Genomic DNA, 27,516 nt, shown 5'->3' on the forward strand with positions numbered 1-27,516 from the left:
GTAAGTAGGCTGTTTTACCTTTGCGCTGTCTGTTTGTATATTTGGTTTTTGCTCACATAAATTTGTATTCGTCTTTTTGCAGAATATTCTGTATGTTATTGTTTTCTTCTTAGGCCGTCAAATAAAAACTCTTGCTTGCTAAATGAATCAATGGCACAAACAAATAACGTATAATAAAAATAAATGACAAAGTCGTCTTGATATTCTTTTTTGTTCTCCAACTACGTTGACGGGATCTTTTCATCAATTTGATTTTTTGTGTGTTGGTTTCAGAGAATGTATGAATCACAAATATCATAATAATAACTAATAGAGTTTAGCATTGTGAAAATATGCTGTATACATATTTATAAGTATATATTTTTTCTCTTTTTTGCAATCAGATTTTTGGTTGCAAACGTGTGACCACATTGAGCCTCTTATATGTGTTCTGGCAATGCACGTTCTGCTTGTCTCTATTTTGGATATAATTTTGTACGTGCTGGTTTTTACGATCTCCGTTTCATCTTCGATGTATTACGCAGCGCCGGAGAATGTTTTTTTTTTTCTTATCAAAAAAGGAAATGTTCGTCGTACACATTTTAGTTTATGCTGTTGTAAAGTTCAATTTTGTTTTTTTTTTCTTTTGCTTTTTCTTCGTGGCGCATTTTGTATATAGCAAACCATATGCGAGATGTGTGTTGCACGATAAACAAACCCAAGCAAAACATAGTGCGAGTGAGAGAAGTAACGCACGACTCAAGTCATTATTGGCAATGTTTTGTTTTTCTTTCCAAATGGTTTCCACTATATATGGTGAAATGTCGATGCTCTCAAATGACTATTTCATCCCTTGGAATAGCAAAAGGATATGGATTCAATGTAAAATAACACATGGCGATCGTTTTGCGTTCAGTATTCTGGGTTCAAACTCATGTAGCACATGCTGCGTGTGTCTATTCGTGTGTGTAGTCTTTCATTTTTCCAAACATTCGGCGTATCTTTCTACTGATTAGACGCACTTTAGTTGGTTGCTACGTTTCAGTCGTACCACGAACACAACGAGAATCTATAGTGATGCATACACAGTTGGTAAAATGAAAATGGAATAGATTATACCCAAAATCGTAAATAATTTCATGAATTTCTCGGTACGGTCATAAATTTTCTGTCATTGATACAAAGGATAAATTTGCTCGACTCGCTCTATTTGTTATAACGCCATTTCAAGCCAGTATAGCATCATTTTCGATGTGGATAGCGAGAAAAAATGTGTTCACACCGGTCTATTTAGTATATCAATATTTGAGGTACTTTCAGCGTTTGCAATTCCATGCTTTTTTCCGACAATTGGATCTCTCTGTATTTAGTTAATTTGATACTTGGTGAATGGTCTTTAATTGCAACAATTACCGTCCAAACGATGCATGAATAGTGCCCAAAATTAAAACGAGATAGACAACGTACCTTTGCCCTTCACTGTTTGATACATTTATTAAGTCGAATGTTTTGATTGGACTTCAGCAAGCGAAGAAGCGAATGTTTGTTCTGAGAGCAATAACACCATTATCTAGTGCTTGGACGAAGAAACAAGGGAAACATACATATGTAAACAAAGTGCGAATAAAATGATTTTCGCATGGAAGTCATGAAACAAGCGTTTCTATCCAAGCGTTGTACATTTGATGGCTAAATATGTAATATCCATGTATACAAAATTGTTCGAAGATTTTTAAGGCACAAACAAAAGAAAACAAAAAAAATCACTCACTCAGTTATGTGTATACAAACAATGGCGCAGTACCAAAACTCAATGGGAACGAAACGCAAAGTGGTTTTCCCCATTGTACAAGTTCATTGTGCAGAATTTGATTTAAATTCGGTTTACTCCCAAAGCTTGTAACTGAAAATTGCATGATTTTTAAAAGGAATGTCTCACATGAGTGCACGTTTCGAGTAAATGCGCCGCATACACAATCATGTGCCTACATCCTTTTGACAATGACATAGGGTTTGATTTCGTTCGTTTTTGGCATTTTAAAGAATCGAGAAATTGTATCCATGGATTCAAGTCATTACAAGATAAAATCAAATCTCTGTTCATTTAAGCCGAATAATAGAAAATTACAACTGATGATATTTTGATCAATTTTGGATAGTATGCAATAGAGAAAAAGGAGAATATCATCAAAATATGCATGAATAATACACGAAGCTACAAGCAGACAACATTCACATGCGAACCAATTCAAAGTGCGCACAACAATGGACGGAACGCCGTCTGCCGAGTGTGTTTGCAGCCGGGAATAAAGACATGAAGAATTTAAAAATAATTCTATTTCGTAATAAGAGTAATATAAATTCGAACATTTTGCTCGAAATACAACGACTCATTAATTTTACATTCGACAGCAGAAGACGAAATGAATGAATTTCATTTTTTGTTGTGCTTACTCGAATGAAACACATAACACAATTGCCGAAAACCAAAATCGATTGTAACAAACGAAATTATCGATATTACTTCGTTATGGTGTTGCGTTTGACATCGTAAATAAATAAGCCAGTTTCGGTATGTGCGGGAAGGAATTTCTCCCAATGTATCGATATAGAAAAAAAACGCCAATGAAATTTAATTGTAGCCATAAATTTGTGCACGTCATCTGTTAAATGTTTGTATTAATGATAGAACGGCATCAACAATTCTGTCAGTCCTGAAAGCGTTGATGGAGAAATGTCTATGTGAAACCGAATAGCGTGAAAATTCAATCGAATTCTATATATCCGTTCATCTATTCAGTCACATTTGCAATTTATTTGGTATGCGTTCCGTTTAACTCGGCAACGGGGCGACAGAAAAAAAGGGATTTTACTCGGATCGTTGGATATTTAAGCTTTTGGCAATGTGTCATTTTTACAATGCGTTATTGTATTGTATTACAACTTCACTCACAGTTCCAAATGCTACGTGAGCATCAAATTGAATTCCGACGCGAAAGCATGATGTTTTTCTTTTCACAACAGTGCCCGAATCCAAGGAATGATGGCAGCTTAGTTAGGTTTTTATGGTTGTTATTTTCCCGGAGTTTTTTTTTTGGTACTATACATAGATTTTATGTGGAATCGCCCTTAAAGCAGCCGCCCTATATCACAATTGGAATCTTTCATTGCATCCACAATTTATGGCTACAAATTACGTTCATCGCTATTTATTATGTATCAAAATGTAAAGCCGTGTTGTGAATAGGAATAAAAAGGAGAGAGGAGAGCTATGTATTTTTGTCGACGCAACCATCATCTCGTCGTGTTCAAGATGCAAATTACAGATATTATCCACTTCGAACGCCGTTCGCACAGTCTTCATTATGCTTTAATTTAACCATATACTTGAGCGGTGGTTTCACTTTTTAAGTTAAACTCTATCTCTCTTTCTTCCATCCCATTATTACAATATAAGCCGGAACAGATAGGCTCACTTAAGCTATATTTTCAACGAAATTATCATAAGAGTAATTTTCAATTAAATCAACGCTTCCTGAGTGTTCGTCAAGAGCTCAAAGTACACTTCAATCGTTTGTTTCAAAAGAAATTTGTTTTTGCTCGATTTAAATTTTGTTCTAGCCGTTTTATTTTGCAATTCATTTAATGTCATCGTTTGTCTGGTTGTTTGTTAGTACTTGGCGCTCAGAAATAAACACATCTGTAATAGCTGAAACAAGCAAAATGCATTGCGCAGCATTTAACGAACCGCCAAAACTGCCTTTAGTAAGCAGAAATGTACTTCAATTGTTGTTCATTCGATGTAGAATAAAATGCAAATAAAACAAACGATATGAAGACACATGCAAATCGAGCGTGTTCGATTCGACATCGACATCGACGACGACGCGCGCACGAGCATTTCAGATGAACGATCTGATAAACACAACACAAATATTAAAACCAATTCGTTTTGTACTCGACACTGACACCGTTATCAATGGCCAAACATGGCCATTTTGCTGCCGTGCATTATATTTCCATGTTCAATTTTTTTTTGTGCAAACAAATTGCTATTGATGTGCGCTTCGCAATTTACTTTTTTTCTGCTGGTGATTTTGCTTGCTCGTTCATTTCTGTTTGAAATCACAATCGCTTTATTTGAATTTGTATTTTGATGATGCAAGAGTATCGTGTTTCGAATCGCGTAAATGCAAATACACGATTCATATTTTCTTTGTTAAGCAAATGTGATTGTGTAAATATTTACTGTGATCGTTTGATGTATGAAAATGTATAGAATAAGAAAAGTGTTACATAACGGCAAAGTGTCAGAATTACCCAAAATCTCACCGACTTAAAATCAGTTTAGCTAATTAGCAAATATTCATTTATGAAAGACAAATATTTGTTGGTGGAAACAGATGAATCAGTTGCACACACTCCGTATGGAAGCAAAATTGAATTGACTCGGTAATTAAAAGTCATGGTTATTATTTACTTAACTTTACGTTTCCAGTAGCGATTCCGGCGGTTCGTTTATTGTCAATTATCTCTCATCAGAGTTGATAATATGACCATCACAAAATGTTTCCACTTTTTTTCTTTTATTTTCTGTTGTTTTTGCTGCATAAAAAATGTTGTCGATGCGCATATAAATTACAAACTATTAAGCGATTATTTTTATCTGCATTTTTTTCTCTTTTCAGATCAGTGATTTTATAAAAAAAAAAGCACGGGTATTCTAAACTCTGACGAAATGTCACGAAAACTAATCGTGACACAGGGTTACCGATTGGCTTAAACTATGTAATTATCTATATTTTTTGCTCTGAGTAACGTTGGCTTCAGAGGTGCACGGCTTGTGTCAGGTAAATGATGTGGAACAATTGAGAAGATATTATTAGCACAAAGCAAATGCTTTTTTATTGTAAAACCAACGAAACTCGCAATTGATCAAATGACATAAGCAGACAAAGGTATTTTACTGTTCGCCCGTTTCGCTTTCATAAATAGTAAATTATCTCGGGATAGTATTTGGCTCATATCGTGAGGCAACAAGAACGTGAGCGCAAGCCCAAATGGCTGTTGTTTTTGTCGTGGCGGCGAATAGATCAAAGTGAAATCGAATCGACAGACAGTTGAATAACCCAGAGAGAAGAGAAAAGAAAAAAAAATGTGTAAATAAAAGTTTGGAATGTGATTAAACAATCTGAGAGGCAAATATAATTTGAATGAAAAAAAAAACAGGAATACATGGCTCTCTGCAATTCGGCTGTTTGTTAAGAAATTTTTTATTCCCACTGACGGAATCAGTGTGTGTGTGTTTTATCATTCCCATTTCATGAAATTGAGTATCGGAAATTTCGTTTCATTTTTTTTTTTTCATTCTCACCAGTCACTTTTTGGTCGTTTTCCCTTGTTGCCGCTGATCTGTGCTATGAAATCGAATTTCACAATAAGCGAAAAAGCGCGAATTCGTGTAAATTGAAATCGTAAAAATTCTTATGTGAATGTAAATGGGTGAAGCGTGATTAAGAACAAATATTTGCTGTGAATATATATGTTGTGTTCGTTTTTTTGGCATCAAAAAGTACACACATGTAAAACTATATGCACACAATGGGCTTAATGTGAATTTTTGGGCTGAACTGAATTCGAATTCACTCGACAATCGACTAATATAATCTTTGATTTTATTACCCGAGTCAATTGAGCTAGGGGATAGACGCCAATTCCAATAGAATGACTCATCACGAAAAAATTCTTCGAGTAAAACACCTCTATTACTGCACATTAAAATAAATCTCCTTGAGAGTAAATTGAAAATATTTAAAATCACTTCAAAGTGATCTTTTCACGTGGTGAGTGACAAGTTGTGTGACACAGTGAAGTTGACTGCCGACGTTTGCATTGAATTTTTTAAACTCAAGTTCCAAATCCACTCAAATAAATCGAAATCAAAATGAATTATTTGAATCGTGCCCTTCCCCTAGCAACTGAGAATTGCTAGCTGTTTCACATTTATTGGCCACAAACTCAAGACAGAATTTTTCATCGGCTCCTTTTTTTGAACGTTCGTTTCATTTGATCGAACACACATTGAGTTTTAGCGCAACGAAATGTATCGAAACAGCCGCGGTATCACAATACGGAAAACTTGCAAACACTTTAAACGACACAAAAACATACGGCACCCAATAAATATAGCATAGAATTGAAAACTATTTTTTTTCTGACTTTCGAAATGCGACTACTGTTGATGAACGGCCTCAGCACATAGCAAAAGATCGGCGATAAATTGAAATATAAAAATAGAGAAAGAAAGAGCTGATCAAATAACTGCTGAAAACACATCGAATAAACAATTCTTAGTGCGATTGCCCATTGATCAACCACTCTATGATGAGGTAATATTTAATTTTATAGGATTTGTGCACCGTATTTACAAAATCATAACTTTTTCTAAGTTCGTAAATTCCACGGTTCCGTGCACGCGTACAAACAGATGAAATTCCAATTTTCAATTGTAAAAATATGAATGTATGTAAGAAATTCTCGTACACCACAACAAACCCACAAGACAAATGAGTTTCATTTCAAAATAAGACGGTTTTTTGTTTAATGCATTAATTTCGACGAGATTACCATCTATAAAGAAAGAAAAATTCGATTCGTAAATTACTTTGATATTTCAAAGAAACAAAGGAAATGTAAAGCCACAGGTATACTCATATATGCAATAATTCAAGCTAATGAATATATGTGTACATCTTAGAGTGCATACGCTTGGATATTATTATTGTCAATTTGTTCATGACTCATATGCAACTTACTTGTTGATTGCTAGATAATTTGCGCACACTTTGTTTTCTTTGCGAATGCATTAATGCCTTGTGGACGTAAAATGCACACCAATCTAATAAATATGTATAAGTTGTCGTGCCCATATGTGTTTATCTATGATTTAAAGAACAAAAGTAGAAATATTTCTGAATTCCATGAAAAAAAAAATTAATTGAAATTAATAGATTGATCGGGGAATGTGGCAGCATACATGATTTGTTTTAATAAGCCGTGCAGTTCCGCTACACATCGTTTCTTTTTTTGTATATGTGTGTACGGGTGTGTGTTCAGTGTACACTGTAGAGCAAACAAAGAATTTACTCATTTGGTGTTCGTTTGTGGCCAATACATTTTTATGACATTACAAATGACATGTGATTCAGACTTCAATTGATGACAAAAATAAACGATGGCTGGAAATGTCGGAATAGCCTCACTTAAAGAGACATGATACAATTTAAAGTGCAGCAAAGACATTTCTCATTAAACACAAACATCGAGAAAAGTTTCTCGAAAGCAGACTAAACAATCGTAAACTAAAAAATGTAATATGATTTTAATATGGCATATCGTTTGAAGTGAAGAGTATAAATCTAGCGCATGATTTCAACATCATGTGCTATAGCTGAGATGTTTCGGAACATATGATTTCGATGAAATCGAGAAAAATTTAAAAATATTCAATAGCTTCGATGGAATAATTTACAATCGTCATTTGATATTCGAATAAAATCTTATCAACCTACGTGCTTATTAGTCACTTCAGATTAATAGATCACCGCAAAAAAAGCGGTTCGATCGGCTCGGAAACAAAGTCAAAAACAAAAACATTGTAAAATACCTTTTCAGTGTCAGCGTGATTGGTGTGCAAAAAATTATGGCTTGCGTCACCGATAAATCGTGTTTTATTTGTCCGAAGTGTTTGCTTCTTTTTATTCGTTTTGTTTGATCGGTATTGTCATATATACGACTATGTTATTTATTTCACAATGAAATAATCCACACGCGAAGCAAAACAAAAATTCGTTCAAAAAAATTATTCATTAAAAAAAAGAAAATCTGGTTTTTTATTTCTTGTTAGAAAAGATTCGGTATTTATCATCGCTGTAAAAATCCATTCACATTATCACACACAGACGTTTTAATGTCGTATATTTTTTCGAGTCATAACATACGTTCACGCAAAAACACATGAAATGTTTCTATTGAAAACAAAACACTCTTGTTGCCACTAGAATTTTATTGCAAAACAAGACAACATTTTCTAACTTGCTTTGTATTTTTCTTCTTATTTCATTCTTTCTTTTATTCTTTCAAGTTATTTGAAAAGAAATTCATTTGCTTGAGGTGCAATAAAAGTAAGACCTTTTTCACACTATTTTTTTTTTTATTAACGCCACGCAACACTTTGAAAGTTTTTTAAATGTTAAATATTTATATCAGCAATGTGTGCACTTCAAAAATGTGCAGCAACAAAACACAGGGAAATCGCCTTGGCTTGATGAATCGCAAAACCACAAACAATAAACATGATAAACAAACAATTGATTCACCAGCAAACGAAGAATAAAAAATAGCACATATTTATATGACTGGCTAGTCTTCTATTTCCTTATTTGTAATACGTGGGTTTATTGGTTATCTGCTTCAATATAAAACTTCATTCGTTTCACTTGATTTGGATTGACAATTTTATTTTACATTTGTCTCATCTGTGTATTGTTTTGATAGGGTCGCATTCGTGTTAATTATAAATTAGAATCGGATTTATTTCTTCTTCTTTTTTGCAATGGAACATATACAATTGGCAGGCTATTGATAAGAAGCACTCAACATTCACTCTCAGCCATAATCCGTTTTAATATGTTTTCTTGTTTTCAAAGCTTGTTCTTGTCGTATCACTGAACTCATAGAATTGATGCTTTCCTTCGTTTTATCATCATTTGCACTTTTCTAAGTGACCACAAACTATTTTCGTTTTATCAATTAATCGTTTTTCGTTTTGAATTCAGCCCGACTGACTCAATTTATCGAATTAAAATTATACCCGAATAGTATGTGTGTACAACAACAAATTCAGAGAAATTGAGAAATAATACGACAAAAAAAGTTGGAGAGAGAGAGAAAAGTGCGAAGTAAAAACGGCCGTGGCGCGACTGTATTCGCCACAAGCTCAAAAACGACTGCAGAATCATTGAGAATATTCACTGAATGCGGACAACATACAGCAGTAAAAATAAACATGAAGCGCACGCGACTCTGCGGCTCTTTTCAGCGCTCAAATATATTCGATGTATTGCGGCAAAACGCAAGCAAGGTCTATGCATGTGTCGCTTCGCATGTGTTGTTATTATCAAAAGAGCAAAAGCTTCTGAGTGCGGTGCGCTTTTGATGCGTTAACAACGAGATCCGCAAGCAATCGGTTGCCATTCAACATTGTATGTAGTGATAATAATACAATTGTTTAGTAATATAACTATTGCAAATGTTTATACATTGAACCCGATCCCCATGTTAAAATGCAATGCATTATATCATATTTTATGGTAACAGCAAGTGTGCATTCACATGAGGCCGATTGATTCAAACTAAGTAGTACTAGACAATTCACGTACATCTATAGAGTGAAAAAAGTAGGTAGCTGGAGAAGGCATAGAATTAAAAAAAATATGTTCAAATCAAATGTGATGGGATGAAGCAGTAAATTGCAGTGTAAACATGAAAAATTCCTTTGGTTTTTGCGGTTATGTACAAAGTGAACGAATAAATGCTACGAAAGATGCAGTCTACTGTCTACTCTATTTATTAGTGCACACACAATTCGTCATCGTACTATTTTGCTTTGGCGTGTGTGTGTGCAAGAATCATGAGATACTGTTATATTTCGTAAAATTATGTGAATTTGCCAATGTCTTCTTCGTGCACTGTACTTTTTCACACGAAATTGTTAACAGCAATATGAAAATGGAATAAAACGCAATGAAATGGAAGAGAAGTAATTCAAGTGGTGCTTTTTTACTAGAGCTCTAATGTTCCTTTGATTGTCTACCACAACAAAAAAATAAAATCGGCTCCCGGTTTTAACTCTTAATGGGAATGCCGACACACTTGGCGATCAAATTCATGATTCTTGTGCAATTCGCTTACAACGAGAAATGCAGTGGGCGAGAGAAATTCGAACCAAATAAATTGCATTATATCTTTCTATTTTATTGCAATGGATACTACCTGTTCAAGATCACTTTTCTTGCAAATATTTTGAATTCAGGTTGCACGCTTACTTATTCAAAACCATATATTTTTTTGTTTGTTATTTGATTGTGAACATATAAAGAAAGAAGATGAAAATACTGGAAATCCGAGTTTTTTTTTATGTAGCAAATCGGTTACCGTAAATCGACAAGCAACTTTCAGACAAGTGATGAATTATCGATGTTCTGCTTTGGAAATCGCTTCAGAAGTCAAACTGAATCATGGAAATGGATTGATTTTTCCACAAGGAAAACGAATGCTTACTAACTGAATACAGTTGCGAATTGAATTTGAGGTTTGAATAATACATGTTTGAATTGATATTTTTTATTAAAAAAACAGTGACAAATGCAACTTCTTTTTTATATCTTTCCGATAGTTATTGTAAGTATTCAAGAATATATTTATGGTGAGCGTCGATGCGTTTTCAGCATTAAAGGGGAGAAAGGAAGCAGAAGCTGTTCTATCAATATTTGTATTGTATCTATAAGGCCATGCAGTTAAATGGCATTTCCACTTATATTACGTACTTTCAACTATGATAACAGCCGCTAATTGCATTTAATTGTATTTCTTTGGGTCTCTTTTTTCTGTTGCACATATCTATTTGAATAACACCATTATTATTCAGCTATTAAAATTCAAGTTTGTTGCGCAGTAAGCGTGCTGTTCGTATACACGTACAAGAGAACTTCGTATGGCACTTGGTATGAGAGTGTGGAATTTAAAGGAAAGCGATGCTTTGGCGCGAATGAGAAGTGCTATTATATTACTGTGCGCACAGTGATTGCAAATGAAAACGAATTAATTTTCATAAAATGTACGCCGAGTCGGGGTTTCAATTTATTTCTCTGGTGCTGTGGGGCCATATCGTAGTCTAATGTCTTACAATATAACTTGCAAAAGAGATACATATAATAGCTAGAATGAAAATGATTACCACCCAAAATGTGAATCATTTTCATAGAGAAGTCATTGCTTTAAAGTAATAGAAGGAGATGAACCATGAGTTACTAGCATCAGTAACAGCCGCTGCCGAGCAGAATATTTGTGCATAAGAGGAAAAGCCACATACCGAAAAAATAACCATGAAAGAAACTTTGTTGCATGGCGTAGATTTATTGCTTTTGGGATGCTGGTGACAAGGTTGGTTGAACTTTATGTTCAAATTTCAAAACAACAACAACAACTGCGAGAAAAGATTCTTTGGGATGCAAACAAAGAGAGTAATATTACGGCGATGGTCTTAAACAAGGGATTTCTTTTCCAATATTCAACTTGAGTTTTGTGGTGTTGACAATAATGCATACACACAGATGTATAAAGGGTCGAAGGCAAGCCATATCGAACCAAACTCGTTCAATGCCATTGTGTCTTGTGAAAACTTCCGTTTATGCTCAATTCGATTCACATACCAATGAAATAAATGTGTGTGTAACAACTGCATCACCTTCGACCACCAAACACTTCATCACACTACGGTAAATTATTCAATTTATATTCTTATTAGTTCAATGTCACGCACACACACACGCACAAATACAATTTGGCTCGTTTCACTGATATATTTACTCGTTGAGAAGAATTTCCATACACAATTGAGCCCCTATTACTTATTGACACTCCCCGAATTCAACTAATCGTCAGGAAACGTAGAGAGAGAGAGAGAGAGACCGGTGCAAATTATTATGAATGAATATAATTGAAATTTATGGTTTTTTATGTTTTCCCGTTTGGCATTGTAGTATTTTCTTAAATAGTCTCATCGTACGATTTGTATGACAGAAATGACAGCGAATGTGTACAGAAGAAGAATTCCACCCTGATTTCTATTTAATACAATGCAATAACGACAACGAGTGGTGTAGCCATAATAAATGTAATATAGTAATCCGGCGATTTTTCTTCATAACTTTGAAATTGGTCTTTCACAGTTTTGTTCACGGGCTCGATGCGTGTTTGTCGTTTCGTAATTGGTTTTTTTTCACTTCGAAGATGAATACAAAACAAAACAACAACGAATACTCAAGAGCCTAAGAGAGTAACGTAAAGTTTGTGAGTGTTTCATTTTCACTGGAATAAGGATTTTTCAACGTACATAAAAATCATTATGCTTCCTGTGTGTGTATGTTTTTTTTTCTCACTCGACTCGTCTCTCTATAATAGAGTCATAAAAATAACATTGTGAATGAGTAAGCGCGTGAGTCGTTGAATTCAACATGGCAATATGATATCGCAGAGTGTATTGTATATGCTCGAGGGCACCAAATGCGTTTGATATCATAAAGCCGATAAAACGAAATAAACAAACGAACATATTGATGCGAGCAGCGGAGAAGCATCGAATGAAAAAGAAATGGTATAATAAATATCTGTTCTGCATGAATAAGTCATGGGAATTGCTCTTTTATACAGTACATTTGAGGTGAGAGCTACGACAACGGAACCGCAATGACGGCTCAAATATGAATTCAGTTAAGGCAAAGTATCAACAGAAGAAAAAAAAGAACAATATTATCAGCTCACTCGCAAAACCACTCATTTCCTTCATTAAAAAAAATTCCCTCGAAATTCGATTGCATTGCTTGACGGTATTCCCACAAATTTTTCGATTTTCACTTCTAAATTGGGTTAACTCAATTATTTTGTTGATCCCATTTTGCAATGTACGCTGGGAAATCCGATTTTGATTTAATCGGAATGTATTCGTGCCACCGACTATTACTAGAGGTAATGTAACTTTGTTTCGAGCTAACTTAGAGAAAACAGAAATATTTCGTTGGAGTTTTTTTTAGCAAAATTATTATAGACGTCCAACATAAATACGTTTTAAGAGGTAACAATGTTATTTGCTGCAACATGAAAATGTGACGTTGATTTATTAATTCAAAGTTAAAAGTTGACGTTGAAATTCGAAAACGTTCAAAGACACAGAATAAAACCAGACATATTGTTACTATAAAAATCCATCACTCACCTGTATTTCAAGCAGAAGTTCCTGTTTTCGTTTGCGTATTTCGATCAGTTGTTTCTGTTGCTCCGGTGACATTTCTGTATGGAATACAAATACACAATATAACTAAAATGAAATATCATTTCATCATTATGTTTGTTAAAAAAAAACTGGTTTGATCGGCCTTGATAACGATGTACGATTGGCACAACAACAAACAAAAACTCACTTAAAACACAACACAGGTTTTCTCTTTGATAAGACTTTGAGTTATCGATTCATCAAACCAAACAGTTAGACACGGTAGCACAAACAAACTTTGGCCAATTAACGGTACTAAGCCAAATTCGATGTGATCACGAGTAACCACTTCACTAAAGAGGTTCTAAGTTCAAAACAAACTTCGGTAAAGTTACAAAGGGGCTCTCCTAGAGGTAAGTATCTTAAAAAAAAACTTTTGCGATAGTTATTCGAATACGTGCAAAAATGTATTTTTCAAAATACGTAGATAGCAATAAAATAAAATTCTATGAGATTTCTTTGAAGTAACCTTCGGGCTAGTATTTGGTCAAATTCCACTTGAGTAGTCTGTTCCGAATGAACTGTGTTTGAAGTGTGAAAATGCTAATTGGAATGAGTGCACAGCTATGTTTCCCGAAAAAAAGAGGTAGTAATAAGGAAAGACCCAATCAGGTACCAAGTCTTTCAATCGATCATGACAAGACTAAACGAATATATACCGCATTTAAAATCATATTTGTGAAGAGGAAGTAGAAGAAATGCCTTGCATCAAAGTGACCTACCGCTTAATTGGTGGAAGTTCAATCAATTATTTTAATAAATTGATACGCACAACTTCTTTGAGCGAGTTTTGAATGCATTTTCTTTCTAAATTAATGATTGTTGAGCCCTTATGCTTCAATGCATACGGTCAAATGAGTATGCTGATAAAAAACTTCTCTGTATGAATTTGTGTTAGAAAGTGGACATTTCTCCACGCACATGCGCCTCATGAAAAATGGTAATGCTCTTACGAAAAATGCGTACAATAAACAAACAGTTGAAATAAAGTAATTTTTACGTTCCATCAAAATGTTGAGTGCAAAGAAAATCTGAATGAAAAATATCATATTCAATGATAAACTAACTAAAACTGAACCATTTTATTTGCAAATTATATAGGTCACCGGGTGTTTTCAGATATGAAAATTAATCCTGAGAAGTACAGAGATTACTTCAGAAACAAACTCATGAATTCTAATGCAATACAGTTTTCTGAGGATTGAAGTGTGCCGATGAAAATACTAATTGGAATGAGTGTACACTGTACAGCTATGTTTCCCAAAAAAGAGGTAGTAAGGAGAGACCTAATCAGGCGCCAAGTCTTCCAATCGATCATGACAAGACTAAACGAATATATACCGCATTTAAAATCATATTTGTGAAGTGAGTAGAAGGAATGCCTTACATCAAAGTAGCTTACCGCTTAATTGGCGGAAGTTGTATCAATTATTTGAATAAATTAAAACGTAAAACTTCTTGGAGCGTTTCTTCAATGTTTTTTTTTTTTTGAATTAATGATTTATATGTTACTTGTAAAGACAAAGAAAAATTCCCATCAACGACCACATTCACAACCAATTGAGTGTTTATGCTTCAATGCATACGTACATAATGAGTATGCTGATAAAATGTTGATCAGTCATTTTATTGAGATATTTTCAGGCAGCCAACGTCAGGCGCTGAAATGGAGTAAAAACAATAGAATTGATTGTAGCAATTTAAATGATTTTATAACCATAACAATCTTCTACTGTTTTTCACTCCATTTCATCGCCGAACGTTAACTTTCCGAGCCAATTCATCTAGCTGAAAATATTTCAATGTATTGTCTGGTTTTGATTTAATGCAATGCATACGACTGGGATATATTGCTGAGAGGATAAAGACAAAACAAGGCACATTCCAATAAACAAAGAACTAGTTTGACAACACGTAAACCGCATAGAATGCGTAAATACATCATGTTTGGTATGCTAGCCAGAACACATACATAAACAAGAAAATCACAACCACATTTAAATAGGAGCCAACATATCATCAGCACACGTACGTGAGCGCTGCGTTTTACGTTTTTTTTTTGTTTACATTCACTTCATAACGCAATTTGAGCCCATTCTTGATTTCTTCAATGGATTTTCTTTCACTTATATTTTATCGCTGTTCCTTTGTGTTGGAACATTCATACTCTAACATATAACATATAGATGTTGTTTACTTCATACGTGAAATGGAATAAAGTATATATGGTAACGACGGTGGCTCTTGAAAATGGAGAATTAAAAAAAAAAACAAATTATGCAGAGAAATGAGAGAATTACATACTTTCTGTCTGAATTCTGCTGTTTTCACTTTTTAGAAATTACATCGAACAATGATTTGTAGAATAAAAATTATAACGTTTAAGTTTATTTGTTGATTTGTACTTTTTTGTTCACAGAAACTTGTTGCTTCATAGATCGAAATTGCAATGGTTCAGTGCCTTTAATTCGATGCACGTTCTAAAACCCAATTTATTTAACATTCATTCAATTTTCATCAATTAAATCGAAAAGAATGCAATTAATTGAATTTAAATGGTACAAAATCAAATAAAAAGAACACAACACACTACAGTGTAGTAGAATACACTATTTAACTGATCAATCAAGGCAATTGCACCGTTGAAAATTTCCTTATCTATCATTTGCCAGCAATTACCAGCCGCGACACACAAACGAATGTTTCAATTTCCCATGCAAATGCACTCGCACAATCAAATAACAACGCATAATATAAAACGGCGACAACGAAAAACTTTCATAAATTCTTGTATTCCGTTTGTTTACCATTGACGACACACTCACACATACTCATGCCCTTTGTAAACATGCACAAATACAAACACATATAAGTTCACGTTTGCATTCACACGGTGTAATCAAGCATTCTCGACTTTCATGAGAATAATAAACAAAACTATACTTTTGAAATTTCTGATTGAAATAGTTTTTCTTTAATGAAATATGCACCTGGTAAGCGATTGAATTCATTTTGATGTCCAACCGACGATGTACTTGAATACGAACTTCGATCCATTACAGTTAACATTTTAAACAAATTGACACCAAATAATTTCTCTTTAATTTTGAGAAGCGATTGTTCAATTGTACACAATATACCTATATGGTTTGAAATGAGAAACAGTCAAACCAAATACCAATCAATGGTGAATGATAGCTAAGTTCACAACCAGCACCATGGTTTTGTTTTGGAATGGTAGTTTGTCTATATGACGCACAGCAGCAGCTAAATCGCTTGGCACATTGAAATTAACAATTTAACGAATCGATTTTAAATGAGGAAAAATTCTTTTAAAAAAATCATTTCAATTAGATTCAATGTAAATTTCAAATGATTCATTGACAAATTGTTGGCAATCAAACGGTTTTTAGAAATAATGGTGAAATCAACAACGACTACGAACGAACATACCCATACATTTCGAAGAACGAAGTAAAAATAATGGAACAATCTGTCAAAATGCTTTGACTTCGTGCGGTGTATAACAAGCATATAGAAAAATCAACAGATTATTATTGTTATGCGAGTGCATTTTCGATTGTTATTTGCCAATTTTTAAGATTTCATATTATTTGATCAGTGTATGAACGCAACTACAGAACGAGAAAAAAAAGTTTCATTTTAAAATTATTTGTTATATTTTGACATCCGTACATTAATAAAATCAAATTGTTGTGTGTGCGATATTATTGACAAGTTTGTGTGTAATATTTTTTTTTTCGTTGTTCTTCAAAGGTGCCATGATTTGATGTTTGGAAAATCACATCAAAAACAGTAATTGCTCATGGGCGCATAAGCATAAACGCAGTTAAATTTAATATTCAAATAAGTTTGAAATATAAATGAAGTACAATGTTGTGAAAAAAAAACACAAATAAATGACAGATATGCAAACAAAAGAAACAGATGATTCATAAACAAGTTTTTTGCGTTTCAATTTGGTCTACATTTCACAATGGATATACAGGATAAAGTGGCTGATGATTCTAATAAAAGTTCGAATAATTCGAAGAATGTATACAAAATGCACGACAGTAATGTCCATTCATTAGATGTTGTGTGCAAAAATACAGGCAACAATAATAATAATAATAACAACAATAACGACCATGAAAATATGGAAAATGTTAATTCAACGACAATGTCCAATCAAAAATTCGACAATTCAATGCGACAAGATTCGATAAATAGTGATTTTTCACCATTAACCGATTCAATACAAATGAATGGCGTGGACGAACGACACCGAAATAGTCTTGAAATGCGAGCCGCTGACGATGAGTATTCGATAAATGACAATCAATCGAATGTGAGCGATGATGATGGGGCATCCGATAACAATTCCACCGACAATATATCGTTTGTGAGTGAGGAGGATATTGTTGAAAATGTCATTTTACTACCAAATAATTTTCTATCAGACGACGAATCGACAAATTCGGATGATGTAGTATATGCATATCGTGGTGCCGATTTTGAACCCATTCAAGTGAATTTGGACGTGAATGGGGATGATGAGACTGACTATTTGGAAATGGATTTCGAGCCAGAGAGCACATCCGAACCGAATCAATCAATATCCATTGAACCAAACTGCAGTCATTTGGCTGGTTCGTCGAACAATTTCAACGCAAATTTGTACAATACCATGTCAAATGCAATGAACAATGAATCAAATAATGCACAAGTCAATCTAAATACAATCGAACGTACAGGTGTACACAAAAACTGGCTTGCACCGATTGAAGTGCGATTGAATGGCATTCACAAAGAAATCAATGATGCATCGTCGATTGCAACGAATCGCAATGAAAATAGTCATTCTAATGACAACATCAATATTCACTGGACGAATAATAATAATAAATTAGAAGCACACATAGACTCAATGGAAAATGAAAGCAATAATAAGTCACTAGCAGTTAAACAAAATGCAAATAAAATCCTATCAGTTACAGGCGATGATGTAAATTCACCGTACTATGATAATACCGTTTCATTATCAACTAAAAAATATACCGGCACTATACCAAAGACAAATAAACTAAACATTCGACCACGATCGAAAACTACCGCTCCTGATTTTCTGGTGAACGGCAATGGATTGGCACGGTTTGAATCTCATGTTACTGAAGCAACACACAGTTCATTGGAGTTATGGACACGACAATCCGAACAACAAAAACAACAGCAAAATAGTCAAACACATAAACGCTGGAAAGTTTCTGATCGTGAAAAATCCGCATCATCATCGTATTGTGATAATTTGGGTGGCTTAACATCAGGCATTGATACGGAAGATAGTAGCTCTTGTAAGCATCGCCCTGTTATAGCTACTCGTTCAATGTCATTTCCCAATGAAGATTCGTTGGACCAAAGAATACCAACTGCCATTATGAGTGATATAATGGGACAGCCACATTGCAAGCGTGAAATTGAAATTGATATCGATCAATCTATATCAGTTACATTCGAAAGCACTTATTGTACTATTGACACTATTATCAAAGCACTTGTAAGTGAGAAAAAAAACCAAAACACCCAAATTTTTGTAATTTTATAGTGTCTAATGAAAAATTGACTCAAATTTTTATAGGATAAAATTCACGTTCTTCCCGACCTGCGAGCATTGCAAAAGGCGTTGCATGATGACGATGAAGGCAAGGTATCACAAATGAATATTCCAGAATATTTGGAATATACATCGAAACGGTACTGCAACTACAAAGCAATCATTGCAGCCATTGAACAATCATGTGATGACGTTGATGTTAAATATTTTGCGGTAACACTCATTTATTAGATGTGATAGTAAAGATTAACTGAGTCTAATGAAAATGTATATTTACAGCTCCCAGAAGCATTTCCCCCGGAAACTATTCACATTCCAGTTCGAATGATCGCTAATCGTTTGCCAACAAATGGAAGTCTGGACAACATTTTGAAGATTAAAAATAAACGATTCCACCAAATGAATGTACTGGGTAAGTTTTACCGTTGAAATACCAAAGTTGCCTTCAAAAATTACAATCGTTCATTTATACTTTGTGTTTGTTGATATATTTTTTTTTTCATCCAGGTAAAATTGTGAATTTGATTCGTAAATTTCCCAGCATGCGGCCGGATTTAATTCAAAACGAGATTATTTCAATTCCACAATTCTATCGAAGCGGTGTGATTTGTATTAGCAAAAAAAAGTCATCGTCGAACCAAATTTAATGTCGTACGACAATAGAAAGCAATTTCGTTAAAACACTAACACAACCAAACATGATATCTAATTGAAATCAAAATATATTCCTTATTTATTTCATGATCTGTTTGCAATTTTGTTCAAGCTATTATCACTATATTAGAAGATAGCATTAGCATTTGCATCGAAAGTCACAAACTTATTTTACGCTGAAATGTTTAATTTTCTTTTTTGAATTACATAATATTATAAATTTAATGGAAAACACACATTTATTAAATTAAGCAAAGAGAATGTTGACATTAATTTAGATAACATATCTAGCATAAAACAACTATTACAATTTGCATTTTTATAGCATAGTCACTCCATTGGCCATGATTATACTCAAATTAAATTTGTAGGACAACAATGTAAGAAAAATGTATGAAATTCGATAAATTCCGCAAAATTAATTTACAGTCTAGATTTTCATTTGAAACCACTACAATACTTGGGCCAACCACTTCAAATAACTATATTCGTTGATGAAGATTTTTTCTAATATGACTTGATTGTGAGTCAAGAGATAAAAATCCACATTTTATATACAACTTTAGTAAAAGTTCACTAAATGAAAGAATGCATCAGTATACCTAAATGAAATAATTCGCAATAAAATACATTGAAAATATCCTCAAAATAATGACTTTAGTTTTGATGACAGATTTCAGTTCATTTCGATAAGGTAAGTTCAGACTCGGCCTTCTCAGATTTCATTATAATTTTTCTCAATTTTTTGGAAAGATGTTTGCTAAAAAAAAAATTATTGAACTATACAGATATTTAACTCATATACTCCGTAGTTTCAAGTTGACGTAGTTTTTTTCCCCGTAGTACGTAATTCACGTGTATGTGACAGCACAATATTTACAAGCAAATAATATGCCGATATCAAAATCCACACGTTACGGTCTAGTTTCAACTTTGTGAATAATGTTTATTTAATTCCATTTAATAAAATGAGCGTAAGTGTTTGAAAATAAAATAAAATAAAGTAGAGCAAAACAATTTAAATTCAATTTGGTACATTTCATTCAACAAACTAGGTTAAACCGAAGACAAATATTGCGTATTTATTCCAAAATGCAAAAGACAATGGAACCTACTTGAAAGTATGTGCCCCAATGGTTCGATATTCAAAGTAAGTGTTCCTTGCCAGTATGTTTTTCAACGATTCAGTTTCATGAGGAATTTATTATTCATAGGTTAGAATTCAGACGACTTGTCCGAATGTATGGAACTGATTTATGTTTTACGCCAATGATAATGACCGATTCATTCTGCAGATCGGAGAAGGCAAGACAAGTGGAATTTTCTACTGCTTCTGGTTAGTTTAAACCTTTTTCAGTACATAATTTTGAATAGGTATATTAATTGATTTTAATTCTTAAACCACAGATGACACTCCATTAATAGCACAATTTGCGGCCAATCAAATTCACGAGTACTTGTCTTCTGTGGAAATGATTTTTCCATATGTCGATGGAATCGATTTGAATTGTGGCTGCCCTCAAAGGTGGGCAATGCAAGAAGGGTTAGGATGTGCACTACTAAAAGATCCAGAGCTCGTGAAAGATTTGACATCGACAATTCGACGAAATTTTCCATCTGATTTTAGTGTTTCTGTTAAGATACGAGTTCAAAAGCCATTGGCACAAACGATCAGTTTGTGCCAACAATTGGAAAAATGTGGAGTCACTTTTTTAACGGTTAGTATTCATGGGTAATATATTTTTCAATGCCAAGTTTAAGTAACATATATTATTTTGCAGATTCATGGTCGAACCTCGTCTCAAAAAATTGCCGAACCATCAAATAACGAATTTTTGCGCGAAGTAAAGCAATCAATATCGGTGCCGTTGATTGCAAATGGTGACTGTAAATCTCTAGAAGACGCAGATAAAATGCACAGAATAATTGGTTGTGATGGTGTTATGGCAGCTCGAGGTATTTTAGCGAATCCAACGCTTTTTTCTGGAAAATACAAAACAACGCCAATCGAATGTGTTCAACATTGGACGGATATTTGTTATGCTGCCGATCACAACATTGCGTTCAATAACTTTCAACATCATTACGCATTTATGATGGAAAAATTGATACCACGTCGAAAACGTGCAATATTTAATTCACTTCAACGAAAAGAACACATCTTTGACTTTTTGGATACAGAATTTGACCTGCGACCTGAAAAGATTGACCTTCCGGAAAATATCACATGTTCTTATGATGAAACTAAGTTTAGCAACAGGCTTAATCAGATAAATATACGTGAATCTAAGCTAGAGAATGAAAAGTATAGCTCTGAGAGTACACCTGGCAAATTTTTTCTGGAAAAGGCCAAAGAGGACCTTGAAAATAGCGACGAAGAGGAATTTTTGCAAACAAATATGTTCGATATAATTTAATATAAGTTTACCAATTAATCCAACGGTCAATCGTGACACATTAAAGGTTCCAACAACATTTGTCTGTGGATTTCAACAATATTTTTTCATTAAAAAAAAAAAGTCATTTTTCTGACATAAATTCAATACATTCATACGTACCTTCAATATTTTTATAAAATCCTCATTACGTATTGGCTTTTTTGTATTAAAATTGTATGTCATGTAGGAATTCATTCGGCCGGCAAAATTAACTAGTACATTTAGTTTGCCATAATTTTTGGAAATTTCCGATAGCACACGTTGGACATCTTCTTCGGCTGGTATGTAATGAGCATTTTCACCCAATTCTTTCGCTACGTTCCCACCATTTGATGTTTGTAAGTCACAAAACACCACTTTTGAGCCATTGTTAACGAATCGGTGACCGTTGCTTTGCCAAGACCTGATGCTCCACCAGTCGCGAACAACAACAAGACATTCAACAGCAAGAAACTGATCAACAACATTCATCTGATATGAATATGTGATTACATTGTTTTTTTTTTTATGAATAACATAGCATTGTTTTCATTTTCATGTTTTTATTCTAAGTTTTTAAAAACAATAAAAAAAAATTTCAAACTAACGAATCATATTTTGTTGCCAATTTACTGCTCCTTCTCCATTGAAATAATCTTTCAATTTTTCACGGATAGCCGTTCCTTTTGTTGTTGGTCCTCCGATTGCATTCGATATTGCTTTTAGATTTTGCGATGGTAAAGTAATATCGTCAGTATTATCGAATGTCGATTCGGATGGGCTTGGTATTTTTTCTTGACGCATGAGATTGTGGAGAATGCAAGAAGCCATAATAATTTTGTCAATCTTTTCAGGCGTTGTTTGGATTGGTGTAAATTCGAAAATACGACGACATTATACCAAATGCATTTTCGGTTGTTCGTCTTGCACGGCTATGACGATAGTTGTAAATCGCTTTTGTTTCATCGTGGAGCGACTGCGCTCTTGGATATGGCTTCATCATGCTCTTGGTCAAAGTAAATGCTTCATCGCCAAGAATAACATTTGGCAACACAATGTCAGTTGATGGTATAGCGGCAGGAGATGGAATATTGAAATTGCCATAACACTTTTCAAAAAAATGCCTGTGAAAGCACAATTCAATTGAATAGAAATGTGAAGTCATTAATATACATTCAGATTTAATACCTGCATCGCCTTCTCTTCCGTACGAACCAACATCAACAGCAACGAACCTATAATTCGCATCAACGATTGCCAATAAAACAATCGAATGACACTTGATTCGTACGTGTTTACCATCGATTGCACCACAACAAATAGGAAAATTCCATTTGATGAAGAAATCATCGATGACTTGTTTGAACGATACACTTGTTGGTGTCGGCATAGCTTTTTCGAGAAAATGAGTGATGATTGAGCCAAGACATTTCTCGACAATTCGACCGATTGTTGAATGGTGAGCTCGGTATTGAAATGCCAACGATCTGAAAGTTTCCCCAGTTGCCAAGTACCGCAATGTTATACACAATTTGTGATGCGAAGAGATTGGTTTCTGTACCCAATTTGTGGGAACACCTTCCAGGTCTTCCTTTAAAACATCCAACAATTTGGAAAAAAGAATCGGGCTGACTCGAAAATACTCTTTGAACTTTTTTTCATTGTCCATCAAGTGTCGATCAATCAAAATGTTGAGAGCACCTTCTTCGGCTCTTTGTCGGTACAATTTATGTAGACTCTTTCTTTTTTCTTGAGCAAAATAAGAAGAGCCACCAATGCTCTGAAATCGGATTCGAAGAAATAAATTGCAGCATTATATGCCGCAATTTGATCGGAATTTTGCATTTTTTAATCGAAAACACACAGACTACACAATGACAATGCAACAATGTAAAAAAAATTTATGGCTTTCTGTTCTGTTCTCTGTCTCACACCCCGAAAATTTTCTGTTTCTGTTTCTGAAAACAGATTTTTTGATTCTGTTTCTGGTTCTGTTTCTGTTTCTGTTGTTTGTGACAACCATGGTTTACTAAATTCTAAACACAAATTTAGACAAACAAAATGCAATTTTAGTTCAGTTTTTATGAATAAAATGGATTTTAAGCAAAGAATCTCCCTTTCTTACAGGAAATCGTATTTTTTTTTACCTTAAACATTTTAAATTTGTCAATTGTGTGAAATAACTAGCAAAGTTGGGAAATATTTAAAAAAAAAACCGTGTTGATCAATGACTTCGGCATAACTTTGTTGGCTATGATCAACATTTGACAACAACTGGTTCGGACAACAAATGTCAAATTCATTCTTTAAACTAAATAAATGTCTAAAGAAGTCGAGTGCGTGCGAATATTCAAACATTTATCTCATGAAATAAATATGTTTTTTTTATTGTTAATTTTAAAACTTTTTTGTTTTTATTTTTTCTCGAAAATTTTTAGTATAACATTTCAGTGTGAAAAGTAATAAAATAAAGACAAAAATTCAGTAAACATCAAAATAGCGATATGTGATTGATCTGTTATAACCATTTGAATGATCGAACCCTGCCCTGTGAACGACGTGAGCTGTCATTGAACAATACATTCTGTCAAAGTGTAACACGTGCATAACATATTTATTCATTCATTTATCATCGATAGAGCATTATTCCTTTGAAATAAAAAATGATCCGAAGCGTATTAAAAGACTTTTTGCGACCATTGCAATTAATTTCGTCATTGCATTTGCGAAGTTCGTATACAAATCAAACGGTTGAGGATTGGATAAAATCACTGCCAGAAGATAAACAAAAAAGGGTTAGATTAATTCAGAATGAGGTAAGTACAAAACGAATAGAGTCGCTTTCTTGTGGAAGGTATAAACAAGAGAAGTAATTTCAGATTGCTCTAAGACTGGCCGAAAAGAAAAAGATGCCACCAATAAATATGTTAACCATAGCCGATTATGAAGAAATGTTGGAGCAGTCAAACAATCGACGACAAAAGTATCACAATTATTTGCATTCATCAAAAATGGGCACTTCGAATGACGAGGTTTGAATGAACTCATTAACTATTCCACTATTTGATTTAATTTGAATTTTATCACATTCACAGATGAAGAGAATGATAGCAAAGAAAATCTATGATGAAAAAAAACAACTGGGCAAACTTGGTCAGCCGAAAACCGACCATATTCGATATGGCCTAGGACATAATACACAATTTTTCCAAATAACACAACAAACAATGAACAAATGGAGAAATTTCAAGTGAGACCCATATTAATGGCATATTCCTGCTAAAATTATCACAATTATTGTTATTATTTCCATAGATTGTGGCGTGCAATGAGACTAAATGAACCAGCTCTGATTTTGGACTGTGATTTCAATGACACAATGTCCAACTACGAACTTCGAGATTTGGCGCGTCAAATTAAATATTCCTTCAGTGAAAATCGGTTTGATCGTAAACCATTCGTACTAAATTTGTGTAACATGAATCCAAATTCAAAGCTATGGAATGAATTGTCAAACGTTATGCCAGGAGTTGAGAAATTACCGTGGAACATTTCGACAAACGACATTACGGATGTGTTTCCAGTTGAAAAACTAGTTTATTTATCACCGGATGCACCAGACGCACTGGAAGAATTTAATGCCGATGATTGCTATGTCTTGGGAGCTATTGTTGACAAAGGAAACCGACAACCATTGACACTGGCCAAGTCGAAGCGACTGGGAATTCGTGCAGCACGTTTACCATTAGAAAAATATATTAAATTCAATTCACACAAAACATTGACACTCGACCAAATGACACGAATTATGCTCGAGCTTAGGCGCACACAGGATTGGCGAAGAGCACTAAAACATGTACCAGCTCGACATACTTTTGGATAAATTGTAGTCCAACAGTAAGAATTAGTTACGAAAATTTTATAAAAACATTAATTGAAAAATTATCGACTCTGACTTGTGATGAAAAGATGTTTGACATAAATAAAAAAAATTGTTTAAGACTCATTCAAATGGGGATTTTGATTTTGTTGATGCACAATAATAGCGCGATGATTTGAACAAAACATTAACAATTTATGTTCACTAGATATATTGGTGTTAATTACGAATTTGTATGATAGAAGAATATTTTGAAATTAAACGAATAAAAACAAAGTGATGATAGGTACATATATCAGAGGAAATGCTTAATTTCAACTCAAACTTATAAGATCAGTAAACATCATTTCTTATGTGTATTGTCTAGTGTTTTTCATCATGGTCATATTTAAAAATTGTCATTTGAACGTCAATGACCTTAAACTCATAAGTAAACAATACACATAAGATTTTATGTTTACTGATCTTATAAGTTTGAGTGTAGTCGCGATTTTCGTCGATCATTTTCATCCCCATATTAACATGACCAAAAAACCGTTGCTCTGTGATTATCTCTAGGATTATCTAGACCCAAAACGCTTAGAAAAACAATCTTTAGCGATTTCAAAATTTTGGGCTGGTTACAATACTTTACTGCAATCAGTGCATGTGCTTAAAAGTAATAATGGATCTTACTGCAGTGAAACACATTTTTCACCGCGGTAGTCCATTCGCATTTTTCTTTGTTAGAGTGGTCAAAAAGAGTTTATGGTATCGAGATTGTCCATCCAGATCTCGAAAATACGACATAAATAAAGAGTCTTACGGGAGTAAGACGAACTTTTCCGCACGGTGGTAGATGCGTATGTTATTAAGCTAGTTCAAAATAATATTTGTTCGATTTTTCAAGCCTTTCAAGCGGCGTAAGGAAGACCAAAAATATAATAATAATAATAATATTTATTCACCGCCAAAGACTGGCTGAATCATGTATGTTTGAGTGTGTACGTAGTTTTTTATACATTTATTATATGTTCAAACGTTAGCATCGAAATATTCTTTAAATTAATAGCAGAAGTACTAGCAAGAGATTTTTCACACTTTCATGATGAACCCACTTGTACGACATTTGAAAGTATTCTATTTTCTAACAAAACACTATAAAAAAAATATTTCTGACGTTAATTTTGCCATGGGTGAAATCAAAGAAACTGTATCAAAAATTGATTGTATCTCAAAACTAACATCAGATTCGGTTTTCTCGTGCCAAAAGACCCCCAATACATATTTTTGAGTGTTTAAGTCTACATAAAGTATGACTTTTGGACGAAAATGGACTCTTTTTCATAAGTATCACATCAGACATGATTTATATTCCTCGCGACCTAGGGGACATTCATACTAGAAAAACTAGTAAAACTAGCAGCAACTAGCAGCGACTAGCAAGCACTAGCGTATTATAGTCCAAAGCAAATGAATTGAGGCATGTAAAATATATTGTAGCATGCGTAAGTCGCTTGCAAACGAACCAAGTGAATAGCGGAGACGCACGAAAACGAAGTGAGTGAATAGCGACAACGAACGTTGTTATCCGTTGCCGCAATACACTCATTTCGTTATCGTGCGTCTCCGCTATTCACTTGGTTCGTTTACAAGCGACTTAAGCATTACTGTTGTTTCTTTTATGTATCATTCTATCGTCTAGGTAATTTCAAAACACTAGAAAAACTAGCAGCTACTAGCAGCACTAGTGTACTCACTAGTAATACTAGTAAGCGATTAGCGAATACGTAAATAAAACTAGCTTACTAGAATTGCTACGAATGTCCCCTAGCTCGCGACCCCCGATCATCCTGTACAGTCAGATTTTAAATAGCTTTTC

At 33.9% G+C, this 27,516-nt stretch overlaps 4 protein-coding genes and 1 pseudogene across 5 annotated transcripts in view; 3 read left to right on the forward strand and 2 right to left on the reverse strand.

Moving 5' to 3' along the window:
• Window positions 1-16,228, reverse strand: part of LOC116340600 (cytohesin-1-like) — a 44,808-nt gene extending 28,580 nt beyond the window's left edge. The window contains exons 1-2 of one of the 2 annotated variants that reach the window (XM_031767181.1): window positions 16,081-16,228; window positions 13,034-13,107 (exon numbers count right to left, since the gene is read on the reverse strand). In XM_031767181.1, coding sequence (XP_031623041.1) covers window positions 13,034-13,107; window positions 16,081-16,159 — 153 coding nt within the window. In that variant the 5' untranslated portion in view covers window positions 16,160-16,228. Of the gene's footprint in view, window positions 1-7,645; window positions 8,973-13,033; window positions 13,108-16,080 lie in introns of those variants that run through there. The other variant, XM_031767180.1, reaches the window with a different exon arrangement.
• A 409-nt stretch (window positions 16,229-16,637) lies between these two features.
• On the forward strand, window positions 16,638-19,614 carry LOC116340772 (probable cyclin-dependent serine/threonine-protein kinase DDB_G0292550). The gene is made up of 4 exons (XM_031767427.1): window positions 16,638-18,647; window positions 18,729-18,917; window positions 18,984-19,116; window positions 19,212-19,614. The coding sequence occupies exons 1-4, from the start codon at window positions 17,088-17,090 to the stop codon at window positions 19,349-19,351; spliced, it is 2,022 nt and encodes a 673-aa protein (XP_031623287.1). The 5' UTR covers window positions 16,638-17,087; the 3' UTR covers window positions 19,352-19,614.
• Window positions 19,615-20,204: 590 nt separating this feature from the next.
• LOC116340981 (tRNA-dihydrouridine(20a/20b) synthase [NAD(P)+]-like) lies at window positions 20,205-22,278 on the forward strand. The gene is made up of 5 exons (XM_031767785.1): window positions 20,205-20,332; window positions 20,414-20,508; window positions 20,573-20,694; window positions 20,766-21,076; window positions 21,140-22,278. The coding sequence occupies exons 1-5, from the start codon at window positions 20,327-20,329 to the stop codon at window positions 21,773-21,775; spliced, it is 1,170 nt and encodes a 389-aa protein (XP_031623645.1). The 5' UTR covers window positions 20,205-20,326; the 3' UTR covers window positions 21,776-22,278.
• A 109-nt stretch (window positions 22,279-22,387) lies between these two features.
• LOC116341202 lies at window positions 22,388-24,037 on the reverse strand (annotated as a pseudogene).
• Window positions 24,038-24,367: 330 nt separating this feature from the next.
• Window positions 24,368-25,787, forward strand: LOC116341031 (mitochondrial ribonuclease P protein 1 homolog). The gene is made up of 4 exons (XM_031767877.1): window positions 24,368-24,591; window positions 24,655-24,807; window positions 24,871-25,025; window positions 25,091-25,787. The coding sequence occupies exons 1-4, from the start codon at window positions 24,439-24,441 to the stop codon at window positions 25,656-25,658; spliced, it is 1,029 nt and encodes a 342-aa protein (XP_031623737.1). The 5' UTR covers window positions 24,368-24,438; the 3' UTR covers window positions 25,659-25,787.
• Window positions 25,788-27,516: the final 1,729 nt, after the last annotated feature.

Source organism: Contarinia nasturtii, unplaced genomic scaffold (assembly GCF_009176525.2).
Source record: "Contarinia nasturtii isolate CC-2019 unplaced genomic scaffold, AAFC_CNas_1.1 Cnas_scaffold_695, whole genome shotgun sequence".
Lineage (NCBI taxonomy): Eukaryota > Metazoa > Arthropoda > Insecta > Diptera > Cecidomyiidae > Contarinia > Contarinia nasturtii.